We start from the raw sequence: 13,787 nt of genomic DNA on the forward strand, positions 1-13,787 counted from the left end.
GGAAAGAGTCGATAGCGCAAAGCACCGAAACCGTTCTTTCCGACAAATCTCGTTTCTACGCGTCTATTTTGGGTGGTAATAAACTCTGCACCGGTTGTGTTGTGTGGACACAAGGTCCAGTTGGAGTAGGTCGGCGTTCGCATTCACACTTAGTGAGATAAACCTCTTCCTCTACGTTTACGAAGAACACTACCACCTGCGAAAAAGCGTCCGACACCACCTCCGCCTCCAGGGCCAGCAGTACGCTGCCGCGTAATACAATCAACGTCAAAGAGCCAAGTCATCCGGCTCGTACAGGGTAGCGCGAAGCTTTATCGCCACCTGGTTCACTCCACCACCACCAACGGCGCCTACTATTTTCACGGGCATCACCATCAGTAGTACCTCCCCCAACCCTCCATTAGCGCCAACCACGAGCGCAACAACCACCAGACGTACCGCCACCACCAGCTGCAACGCACACAGCGGGGCCGCGAACATAGGCCTGCGGCCACTAATGTTAACACCTACAACATGCGGTACCACCGACAACAATACTAGCCGCATCTTTATCAGCTACTTCCATACCGGCTATAACAATACTAGCGCAAGCCTATCCGCTACGACCATAACGGCTACAACAATACTAGCCGCATCTTTATCAACTACGTCCATACCGGCTATAACAATACTAGCGCAACCCTATCCGCTACGACCATAACGGCTACAACAATACTAGCCGCATCTTTATCAGCTACGACCATAACGGCTACAACAATACTAGCCACATCTTTATCAGCTACGACCATACGGACTACAATATACCAGCTACAATGACAACCACAGGGCAGCGAACATAGGCCTGCGGCCAGGCCAATTGCGACAACGAATATCAGCGGTTAAAGCGGTGAGTTCGTTCCAATACTGAACTAAGTATACGTATGTGTAGCCTCAACCTTGTTCTTTAGCAAGCTGCATCCACTTGTAGTAAAGTTAACGTATTATACCATGCAAAAAAAAAAGTAGACGTAACGTAAAGTGAAGTAAGGAGGTTTAGTCAACTTAGAAGCAAAAAAAAAAAGGAAAAAAACAAAACATATCTCAATGGTCATAGGTAGGCAATTTGTACTGCCCGTGAAACAAAAAAAAAGTTTCAGGTATTAAAAGTTGCTTTGCGTTACAGTAAAATTTTACTATTACTTTTTAATTAATACAATTGTTGCGGATATGTTTTTGGAATGAGCAAAAGGTATTGATATTGTTTCTGTAAGGAATAAAGTTTTATTGGTAATTCAAGTTCAATTGCATTATCAGTTAAAACGCATTAAATTTATATTAAGGGATGCAATTAACGAGTAATGCAATTAACTTACATTATCAACAAAAAAATATATATATATACTATTTCTATAATCTTTATCAGTAAACTGTTTAATTTAGTGATAATGTAAGTTACAGTACATGCAAATTTTTATTGCTTACTGCCATCTTACTAACTGCAGCATGCCCGTGTAAATTGTGAATAATTAATATGGCATCTACTTTATTGTTTTTTTCCATTATCAACCTCAACTCAAAAAGTGAATGCATTGTCGAGTTTAACTTACAAATCATAAAATTTGCAGTGGAACTTAAATTGCTTCATTCTACATGAATATATGTCAAAAATAAATTTATACATATTAAAGTAATATTATTATATACACACATGAAACCTTTCAAATCTGAATTATTTTCTTTGCTCTTTCATTTTATTATTTTAATTTTATTTTTTTGACTGAGTTGAACCAAACACAAAACAATACCAGCACTGACTGGTAGATGCAAAACAGTTTACGTTTCACCTGAAAAAGTAAAACGGTTTCAATAATTTCACTATAAATTTAAAAGTTCACTTTTTGCCTAAACAGGTAAAACGATGTCGTTAGTTTTACTATAAATTTAAAAGTTCACGTTTTACCTGAACATGTAAAAAGATTTCGTTAATTTTACCATAAATTTAAAAGTTCACGTTCTACCTGAACAAGTAAATGATTTCGTTAATTTTTCTATGAATTTAAAAGTTCACGTTTTACTTGAACATGTAAATGATTTCGTTAATTTTTCTATGAATCTAAAAGTTCAAGTTTTACTTCAACATGTAAATGATTTCGTTAATTTTTCTGTGAATTTAAAAGTTCACGTTTTACTTGAACATGTGAAACAATTTCTTCGAGGAGTATGATTTACCCCAAATTTAGTCTTAGTTGCGTTTATAACAATTTTCTTAGTACATAGTACATATTAGTGTCATTATACTATGTGTTATACAGAATTGATGTTTTGTTAAACTCAAAATAAGTCTACTGAATGAAAAGAGAAAGGGCATTTAACCAAATTACTACTTTGTATGTAATCTATCTACTATTCATAAGCACATTTATTTACAATTTTTTTTTGCACCAAGCGCTTATAACCCTTGTCAAAAAAAAAAAGGAGGTGGCATAAATATAGGTATAGCTTTAAATATTTCTTTCATAGCATACATACTTTAGTAATAATGATATCTGAATAAACTTGTAATTAGAATGGGAATGCTGCTACATTCTTTTAGAAGGCACTTAGGTAAACCAGGTAAGGGGCCACCGAAAATTTAGGTGCGTCGGTGGCCATGGATTTTGAGGGTGGATATAAGCACCGGGCGTCGCAACAACACCCGCGGCGCCCCCAAGTTATATTCGGCCCTTTTTGTTTTTCTTATTTTAAATTTTCAGCGTTAGTAACCAGCCATGTCCGGTTCGGCAATTTTTTTTTTTGCGTTTAGTTTTTTTTTGAATTTGAATTTACATTTTTGAATGTTTAACGGTCTGTCCGTGACATCCGGTTCGACCGGATGTTGTTTTAGTATGAATTTATAAGCGTTTTGAGTCGGTCTCTGCGTTTCTGTCGGTTTTTTTTTTTGAATTTGAAAGATCTTGGTTTTGATAGGAATGATAGGAACTTTTTTCTGATTATGGCGCAGGAACAGTAAGGTTGGCAAGGACCCGCCCCAGCCGACAATGACTAGCCATTGCGCACCACCACATCATGCCGACCGCCTTCCTTACTGCTTCCATCGAAAATGCCAGTCCATAACAAAGTGAAAACAAAGTTAACGCCGCTACAAATTTTGTGTCAACGTTTGAATTTAAAAAAATGTCAAAAATTAAAAAAAAAAATTTACAGACAACAAAACAATTTTATAACGCAAAATGGAAAAAAGTGCAGCATCGTGCTAAAAGAGCAAGCGAGGTCCAAAAAGAGCACCTCATTAATTACCAACGGGAGAAGCCGGAGTCACAGCGTTGCCTGCCTTTGACTTCTTCGAGAAAGCTGGAGTGTATACCTTTCCCTTCTTTCTGTCTTGCAGGCTGTTGCGGCTCCTCTTTCTTCCCACCAGCCAATGTGGCGCATATGCACCCCTAAAACCCTAATTTGATACCCATATTGTACAAATACATCCCCAAGTCCTACATCTCAAGACCCTAGTTTCCTAGCGGGACAAAAAGTAGACGTTGACCGATTCTCAAAGTAACCGATATGCTCAAAATTTTACGAGAATCGGCCTAGCAGTTTGGGAGGAGTTTTACCACTAACACCGTGACACGAGAACTTTATAAACTAGAATTAAAATCTAATATTAGTGTTAATGATGGTATTTAATAATATTTTAATTTATTATGTATTTATTTTCATATCTACATTTTTAAATTCTTGCTCTTATTCATTTTGCTTGATGTAAAATTGCTTCAGATGTTGTTGTGTGACTTGATTCATTGTAGGTAGATTGGTTAGACTCTTCTATTACATCGGTGAAAGGTACTCCCGCAGTTATAAGGTGATTATGCAGTACGATACAGGCATATATAAGAATGGCTGATTTTTGTGGACTATAAAAAAGTGCGCGCTCTTTCGACAAGCATCGAAATCTGCTCTTCAGTATCCCAATGCATCCTTCAATGAACGCATTCGTTTTTTATGCGCTATATTATACGACTCTTCGCAGTTGGACGCAGGTTCTGCTATTGGAGTCATGACCCACGGCTTAGTAGGAAAACATAAATGCAGGGTAAAATATCCGGAGAAAACTGTTACAAAAAGTGTATATCTGTAACGGATATCCGTTGTCTCTCAAGAGCCAGAAATCCCGCTCTCCACTATTAAAAAGATCTTCAAGGGTTGTCCATACTTGCGAATTACGCCAGATATACGCGTCATGGGCTGTACCTCCACTTGCACTTAATATGCGATAATCGGCAGCACATATTATTTGAACATTTTTTGAATGACCGCCCTTCTGACAATAGTCCACGTGCTCAATTTCCTATTTTGGTTCACATATTTTTATATGGGTCCCATCTATTAATCCTATTACTCCCAGAAATCCATGTTTTGTAAAAAACTTCGTTTTAATTGCGTTGAACCCTTCACGTTATGGGAATCTCACATACTTATGCGCAATCTGATTTAATGCCTGAACCAATTCAGACACACTTCTACTCATTGAAGTTTGCGACAGTGAAGAGAATTGATCTTGGCCCACCGAACGCTGGAAGCTACCAGTTGCAAAAAACCGCAGTACACACAAAACTTTGATGTGGCTTGGTATGGCGTGAACTCTTGAAGATAGTTTAAGAAGTGGGTTCAACTCATTTAACAATCCAATTATAACGCTTTCGGATAGCGATATAATTCAATGAAGTGCTCCTCAGTTATTTTTGTAAAGGGGTTTTCTGAATCTCGTAGATTTCGCCTCAAAAGGCGAGAATATTTCCTGCAAAACAAAGCAAGAAAATAAAGGTGTCTCGTCAAATATTGTGTACGTTGCTGACGAAGTGTAGGTCCTTGTCGGATTTATTTGCAACAGTGAAAATTAGATCATAACATTTTTACATTCGCCGTTGTCGTATTCTCCTAGAAGCATTTAGCAGAAACACTGCGGCAGACAATTGTTTTTTCTTAATTTTTTTTGTATTTTTATTTAGTTTTATCCAACAAAATAAATCTGTCATAATTTATCATTCAGCAAAGAAAACTTCACTCATCGTAAATTCAAATTTTATTCAGTTAACAGTTTTCACAGCAGTTATAAGAATCGCATTTTCGAACACAGTAAAGTGAAAAAATGAAAATGAAATGAATAAATAAATAAATAACCAAAGTCATAAACTTTTTTCCACTTCACTATAATGCTCAACCGGAATCGACCCCCTGATCACTTTGCAATATATTTGAAATGTTTTTATAATCTATAATTTCTATGTTGTCTAATGTAGTTTCGGCTTTACAAAATTATACACTATACTTAAATAAAGTCTTTTTATTTCCAAATACATATTATGTACTTGAAGCCCCCCCACTCTGGAAAATTTTATTAACTTTATTAATATTTTGAAGGATATACTTCAGGAAGGAGAGATAAATTTCGTTCATATCATCCAAGTTAAGCTGGAGACATTGGTGCTTTATCGGTAACCGTATCGGTAACCTTATAACAGCTGATTCGACCAATCTTATGAGAATCAATGCAATCGATTATTGGTGCCGCTAAGGTCGTAACCGTATCGTAGCCAACCAATTGGGTTTTGGTTTACCGTCGTAACGATAAACAGCTGATTACGTTAGGGATACGGATACAGCGATACGACATACGGCACCAATGACTCCAGCTTTATCAATAATGGTTTTTGCACTGTCTATTTTGTCAACGTTAACAGCGAGGTTAAAAAATATTTAATGGTCAAAGAATGACGTATACATTTAAAAGTAATATCTTATATAGAAGGCAGGCTTAAATCGTAATTTTTCATCACAAAATCGTCCAAGCGTCATTCTAGATGAAAATCGGCAAAATGACGACGGCATCGTCAATCTGTCAACGCTGCTATGGAGTTCCACTTTTATAAATGAAAGCATTGTGAATGATAACTAAGTGTGATATCTTCTGCATAGACGTCAAAATTCCAAAGTGATTGGATCACCTGATTTGTAATTGACTATCGCTGTCTCATTCTGTATCTCTTTCTATCACCCGCTGAAGATAGGCGCCGCCATATTGAACACCCTGTCAAAACGCTAAAAAGTAGCCATATTGAACATCCTGTCAGGCATTTGAGAGATAAGATATCACACTTACTCACCATTCACAATGAATGAAAGCTCCCTTTTTCACCAAATCCATCTCAAATGAAAGTAATATTTTCACCATGTCCATCCGTTCATATCAATCTTGCCATCCACCATGTCAATCTTCCATCCCAAAAAATTTAGTTTGGCGTTTTCGCATTTAGCATCACCGCCATGTTTTCGAGCTCGCTCCTCGTTCACTCGTGCAACTACAACGAAACCAATTTTCACGTTAAAACGCGGTCTGTGTTGAAATCCTAAAATCTTTGTCAAAAAACCACTAAACGTATGTAAAATATTAAAAAAGTTGTGTTTAAGAGTTAAATTATACATTTTAAATGGAATATCCCTTGAAGATGTGAAATTAATGTGGAAAAACGAATTGAAAATTGTGACGGTGTGACAGATTTTTTTTCGGCTGAAAACTACCACGCACACCGTCACAATTTTCTCAACGAGAAGAAAAATAGCGGATACCGAGAAGCTCACGTTGGCGCCGCTTCTCGATTTTGTTAATTTCTGCTTGCACTAGTTTGTGGCCGCTTCTTTTTATTCGTTTTCATTTTAATTTGACTAGGTTTACATGTAATATAGTTTCTATATTAGAAGTGCTGAAAATCGTATAAAACATTGAGAATCTTCTTCGTGATTCGTGTCTTGTGAAATTAGGCAAAGTGGCTGAGACATCGTCATGGATGTCGCCAAACTTGATAAAATGAAGGTTGTAGACCTTCGGAAAGAACTGGAGACCCGTGGTTTGGATACCAAGGGGGTAAAAGCTGTTTTAGTTGAGCGTTTACGTGCGTATCTGGAAGGCGATGGCTCAGGTAAGTAAATGTTAACGTTCTACAAGACTGCTCCATTTTTATCAAAAATTTTGGTAATAGTCTAGTTGAGGGGCCGACTGCTAATACGCTACCAAATATATCGAGGTGTCAAACGACGCCTCTTGACATCAGTAATAGTCTAGTTGAGGGGTCGACTGCTAATACGCTGCCAAAAATATCGAGAGAGGTGTCAAAAGACGCGTATTAATCTCGAGAACAATAATCCGATGGCGGAAAAGAAAAATTTTATCTCTGTCCGGAGATATTTGCAGTTGAAGTTGGCGATTTCCATGTGGTTGTTGTTTTGTTGTACCCACAAGAAAAATTGTGCATCACCGTGGCGGTAGCCAAAAATATCGGTAGAGGTGTCACAATACGCGTTTTAATCCCAGAACCACTAATCCGAAAGCGGAAAATCAACATTTTATTTCTGGCCAAAGATATTTCCAAAAAACCAAAAATTGGCTCCGGAGCGCTCCGAAACCGAGGGTGGGATCCATAATATTTCTGGCAGGACACCTTTCTGCATTGGCGGCCTTCGGCCGCGCTTATAAAAAATTATCCTGGGTGGGTCCAACACCGGTTTGGAGACCAAAAATTTATCCGCGCAAAACACTTACCCACAGTTTTCCTTGTGGGTATACTAAAGCCATCGAAATTACGACAACCACATGAAAATCTTCAATTTTGTTTGCAAACGAAACGAAATAAAATTTTGAATTTCCGCTTTTAGATTCGTGATCCTGGGACCAAAGCGCGTCTTTTGACACCTCTCCCGATTTTTTGGAAGAGTTCCATCAGTTGTGAGCTAAAGTAAAGAATTACCAAAATATTGGAAGAGGTTTTTTGATCACAGTTTTAATAATACGACGGCGGAAAAAAATTTCGACATTCAAAAGATGGTAAAAGTCTAGTTGAGGGGTCGACTGCTAATACGCGTCTAAAAATATCGAGAGAAGTGTAAAAAGATGCGTATTAATCTCGAGAAGAATAATCCGAAGGCGGAAAATAAAAATTGTATCTGTCTGGAGATATTTGCAGTTGAAGTTGGTGATTTTCATATGGTTGTTGTAATGTTCTTGTAATGTTGTCGTACCCACAAAAAAACTGTGTACGTAAGTGTTTTGCGCGGATATAGGTTTGGTCTCCAAACCGGTGTTGGACCCACCCTATTTTTTATAAGCGCGGCCGAAGACCGCCAACGCAGAAAGGTGTTCTGCGCAAAAATACTATGGATACCATCCCCGGTTTCGGAGGTACCCGCGGGTCAATTTCGCGGCCTTTGGATTATTAATACTGATACCAATACGCGTCTTACTGATGTCAGGACGCGTCGTTTGATACCTCTCTATGGACGCGTATTAATTTAATTTAATTTATTTATTATTACGGCTGTTTAGGCCTAAAACTTAAACTACTAAGTACAATTCATTATTATATCATTTATTTCTATTGAATATGCTGTTGGAATGCCATGTGATTCCGATCAGCATATTTACTGGCGTGACAAACGGACGAGTCTGGGAGCCAGTCATTTAAGGAAGGTTGGAAAGGACGCGTTTCCAATCGTCCAGGGCTCCCATCTTAAGGCAACAAAATTTGGAACTTATATTTTTCAATTATATTTGTATTTTAAGCTGTCGGAATGTATTGGTCTCCGATCAACACAGCTAAACATGTCTTTGGATGTTGGAAATTGAAGTGTACCCAATCAACTTTGTTTAGTAAAGACGCTGTCGGAACGCATGAAGACTCCGATCAGCACATCTCAAAATATATTGGGAGGTTGAAAAGGACGTGTTTCCAATCCCTCTGCTCCAACTTTTGTTTGACCTTATTTTGGTTACACATCATATAATTTTATTGTTATATTAATGCTGTCGGAATGCGAGTGATTCCGATAAGCAACAGTAAATATAGGCTGAAAATACCGAATTCCAGCGACATTTGTTGTTGGAACTGTCTGGAGTTACAGGTGGCGACTGATTTTCTTTTCCTTAGGGCTGGGTGCATTGTATTTTGCTGCTACCAGTATTACCATTCCCCTTTCGCGCTCCAGTATCAGTATGTCATGTAAAAAATAAAAGAAAAAAAAAACTATCTTATTGGAAGGGTTTTACAATGCTCCCATAAACTTTTTTTAAAGGTATTGAAGTTATTACTACTTTTTATGTGATTAGGAAGTTCATTGAAATATTTCAGGCCCTTATAAAATATATTTTGCTTGCCCACTTCTGTTTTGAAAAGAGGTAATCTAAAATTATTGTTTTCTCTGATTACGTATGAATGTGCATCATTTACATATCTAAGCTTTTCGCTGAGGTATGTTGGTAATTTACCGTGCTTAATATTAAATACAAATTTCATACTGTGGTAGAGTATGAGCTGTTTTATACTCAACCAGTTTAGTGCTTCTATCATGTTATTAATGGGAGTATCATACTTCATGTTTAATATAAATCTCATAGCTTTATTTTGCATAACTTGTAGCTTATCTACCTGAGTTACATTGGCCATAAAGAATATTGTGGGACAATATATGAAATGCGGCTCTATGATGGATTTATACACTTTCAGTTTGTATTTTCTACTGATAAATTTGCATGACCTTTTCCAAAAACCAATTTTCTTGCCTATTTTGGCAACTATATAATCAACATTGTTGATATTTTCCATGCGTCAGGCACTATTCCCTCTACTAATGATTTATTTATGATATCCGCATAGAAATGTCCCATGTAAGACACCGAATCCTTAATTACTCCTTCTGATAGTAAATTTGTTCCTCCGATTTTATTTTTTAACCTTTTAGCTACCAATATGACATCATCAACCGTAACTTCTTGGAATTTCAGACATGTGCTAACCGTGTATTGCACACTGTCGCCACTATCCAAAGTTTCGATTTCTCGATTTATGTCACCAATACTATCAACAAAGAAGGAATTCAATGCTTGAGCTATATCCTCGGGTGTTTCATATCTTATACCATTTACAATCACTGTCAGGATATTGTCACGCACCTCAGTTAAGTTTACTGCTTGCTTGAGGTGTTTCCACATTAATTTCCTGTCAGAAGAATTTAAGGCAATATTTTTCTCCATATACTTAATTTTTTTAATTTTGATTAGTTTCTTATAATACTTCGCAACCGTATTATATTCCGAAAATTCACCAATTCTTCTGGCTTGTGAGTGCAATTGGATTTTTAATTTCGGTCAGTGCATGATCGTACCACTTATTTCTCAACCTCACTATCCTGTCTTGTTCTGATGTTAATAAACCCATGCAGTGTGATAAGCAGGTATTTATATATTCAACCGAGTCGTTGAGATGCATATTTTTTAATACGCTGAAATCATAGTTTCTTAATAAGTAAATGAGGTTATCAGCAGAATAATTCTTCCAACACATTGTGGGTATCATTCTCCGCCGAGGATTTGAATTACACACTTTGAAAGCAAATGAAATGGTTTCGTGATCAGAAATTCTGTTATTTTCAAGATTAGTACAGGACAGTACATCAGCATTTGCATATAGTAGATCTATTCTCGTTTGGGACCTCTCAGCAATCCTTGTATTGAAATTCTCCATTTGCCTCATCGCGCTACGTGAAAATATCTCATTGAGCTTAGAACTCGTTGCGGTATTAACATTCATGTTAATGTTAAAATCCCCAATATTAGCAGTGTAATGCTGTCATAAAGAATTACCAATTGCCCTGGGTCGGTCTAAAACCGGTTTGGAGACCAAACCTATATCCGCGCAAAACACTTATGTTCACAATTTTTTTTGTGGGTACGACAACATTACAACAACCACATGAAAATCGTCAATTTCAACTGCAAATATCTCCGGACAGAGATACAATTATTCTTTTCCGTCTACGGATTATTGTTATCGAAATTAATACGCGTCGTTGACACCTCTTTCGATATTTTTGAACGCGTATTAGCAGTGTCATGCTGTCGTATAGATATACCAAAATTATTTACAATAATACTACTAGTTAGAGTTAAATATAAACAAAGCTAAGTAAAATTTACATTTTGATTAAATTAATTAGTCAAATATTGTAAGGTAATAGTCTAGTTGAGGGATCGACTGCTAATACGCTACCAAAAATATCGAGAGAGCTGTCAATCGACGCGTCTTGACATCAGTATTAAAGCTCTGTGAAGTTGGCACCTACTTGGTCGAATAATTAAAAAAACCATATCTCATTCGTTTGTCCACCGTTTGTCGATGTTTGTCCAGGAAAAATTTTCGTTTGTCCACCTTTTGTTAAAAAATTATTTCAAAAAAAAATAGTGTGGAGTTGGCACCTCCATTTGCGAGTATTTAAAAAAACTAAATGCCATTCGTTTGTCCATCGTTTGTCCAGAAAAATTTTCGTTTGTCCACCTACTAAGGCAACTCTGTTCGTGTGAAGTATTGTTTAAAAGTGAGCGCGTAAATAATTCAAAAATTTAATCATTTCTGTCGAGAATTTAAGATAAACTTTCAAAAGTATCAAAGTCTCTAGCAACTCCCAAAGTGTGGAGCACGGAGTGCAGCTGAAACTCATAATTTGTAGTGAATTTAATGAGAATCACAATTGTCATAATACAATAACAACAGTGGTACAACAAAGAAAGTTTGATAATATACATAGCTACCAACAACTGAAAATCTCCCGCCAATTCCTGTGCAGAAAGCTTTCAGTAATTCAACAATCGCATTCGCGCCATCTATCGGTTGATAGCCTAAAATAAATTATACCATCTACGCCTGTGCTGCCACCTGTTTCCAACTCATCTCTTTTTTGGAGTATTTTTTTTGGAACACTATGTCTCAAAATTCTGGAAAGCGTCGTGGCGAGACCTTGGGCAATGAAGCTGAAACAATTAAAAAGGCTCCTCGTCTAAGCGATACATCTCCTAACCTCATCCGTACAATCGACCAACGACTCATAAAGTACAATGACTCGTTGTCCAATAAAATAATGGAAGCAGAAAAGCGTATGATGGAGTTTACATGCAGAAAACTGGAAGATAAATTTGAAGGCCTGAAGAAGGAGTTAAACGAGTTAAGTGGTAGAATTAATCGCATGGAGGGTATGTTTGAGAGGATTGGGCACCTTGAAAATGAAATAGCCACACTAAAACAGAGAGTATGTAAGCAGGAAAACTTTATATCCAAGCAAGAACTCCAAATTGCTGCATGCGACGTCCGAGTTCATGGGATTCCCTTCGAGGAAGGGGAAAACTTACAAAAGATTTTCCACCACCTCTGCTTCACGCTAAACTTACAGCCACCCCCCTAAAAAGTGTTTTTCGGCCGAAACGCAAACTACCCCACGGTACGGTTGATCCCGCCGTTATCATTAAATTTTACACACCTGCGGACCGAAATACGCTGTTGAAAACGATTGCGAGCTTCAGGCGCCACAACAACACCAAAGGGCTGCGACTCGTGCATGTGGGAATAAATTCCAATGAGCCTATCTTTGTTAATGCATCGCTGACCAAAAACAACTATGAGATCTTCAAGGCTGCGATCCATCTAAAGAAGAGGAAAAAGGTTTCATCGGTGTTCACAATGCGGGGTGTGGTGCATATAAAGCGAAAATTCGGCGACCGACCCGAAGCAGTCCCCAGCCTGAGTTTTCTCGAGAGTCTCGACCTGGAAAACAATACTTCCTTTCGTGAAGACGTCACGCCGGTTGCGAACAACGCCCTGGAGGGCCACCAAAGGCTTAACTAACAGCCCCCTGCTAATAAATATTTCTCTTTGCTCTCTTCTAATCTATTCCTTCTCTGTCTTTTTCTCCACCTACAACATCACAAAATCATTAATTATGTTGTTAGCCAAATTCAGTGTAAATCATTCACTTAATTATTTTTATAATGTTGGTCTCCGATAATGAGTCCCCGAGTTCCAAAGACTGTCTATCTACTTTGTTGCGCATAGTCAGCAAAAAAGCCAACGGGCTGAAAGTTATTCATATCAATGCGCAAAGCCTTTATAAAAAGCTTGACGAGTTGAGGTTTCTGTCAGAAGGCTCCGATATTGATGTCATATGTGTTTCAGAAACATGGTTTTCTTCGTTTCATGATATGGTGAAGATAAATGGCTACCAACTTTTCAGAGTTGATAGAAGTGGTCATGGTGGTGGTGTTGCGATATATGTAAAAAGTAGTGTGTCCTGTAAATTGTGTTGTTGTTCTAGTCCAGGTGATCCTGTGGAATATGTGTTTGTTCATATGTTTTCTGATAATAATAGTAGGCTTCTTATCGGCTGTGCATATAGACCGAATCGACTAATAGATTTTTCCGCGTTTATTGAATTTCTTCAATCGTTACTATTAGACTATGACAATATTATCATCGCTGGAGATTTTAATAGTAACCTACTGGTGGATGCCACTTTAAAACAAAACATGGAATCTCTGGGACTTTTTCCCACAAACTGCTATACCAACGCATTTCACAAATACTAACTCTTCTCTATTAGATTTATTTTTTGTCAATGATCTTCATAAAATGATTCACTACACGCAACTATCCGCCTCCTGCTTCTCAAAACACGACCTGATATTCCTAAACTACAACTTCCAAACATCATGTAGGCCAAGTTCGTTCGCGTATCGCGATTACAGAAGTATAGATTATTATTCCCTTGCTGAGTCCGTTGAGTCGGTTGAATGGAGCTTGATTCGTACGTTAACATCGGTTGATGACCAGACAAAGTTTCTGCAGGATAATATAAATAAGTTATTCGATGATCACGTTCCACTAAAAATAAAAACACTTAAATACAAGAATAGCCCTTGGTTCAATGCTACATTAAAACAC

The 13,787-nt window shown here is 37.5% G+C and overlaps 1 protein-coding gene across 5 annotated transcripts in view; it reads left to right on the forward strand.

Annotated features, from left to right (window-relative positions):
• Positions 1–6,264: 6,264 nt before the first annotated feature.
• The window catches only part of LOC137243066 (heterogeneous nuclear ribonucleoprotein U-like protein 2), a 63,780-nt gene continuing 56,257 nt past the window's right edge, over positions 6,265–13,787 (forward strand). Inside the window, exons 1-2 of one of the 5 annotated variants that reach the window (XM_067770233.1) lie at positions 6,265–6,409; positions 6,701–6,950. In XM_067770233.1, the coding sequence (XP_067626334.1) occupies positions 6,815–6,950 (136 nt within the window). In that variant the 5' untranslated portion in view covers positions 6,265–6,409; positions 6,701–6,814. The remainder of the gene's footprint in view (positions 6,410–6,700; positions 6,951–13,787) is intronic. The other 4 variants (XM_067770236.1, XM_067770235.1, XM_067770237.1 and 1 more) reach the window with 4 other exon arrangements.

Source organism: Eurosta solidaginis, chromosome 3 (genome assembly GCF_040869045.1).
Source record: "Eurosta solidaginis isolate ZX-2024a chromosome 3, ASM4086904v1, whole genome shotgun sequence".
Lineage (NCBI taxonomy): Eukaryota > Metazoa > Arthropoda > Insecta > Diptera > Tephritidae > Eurosta > Eurosta solidaginis.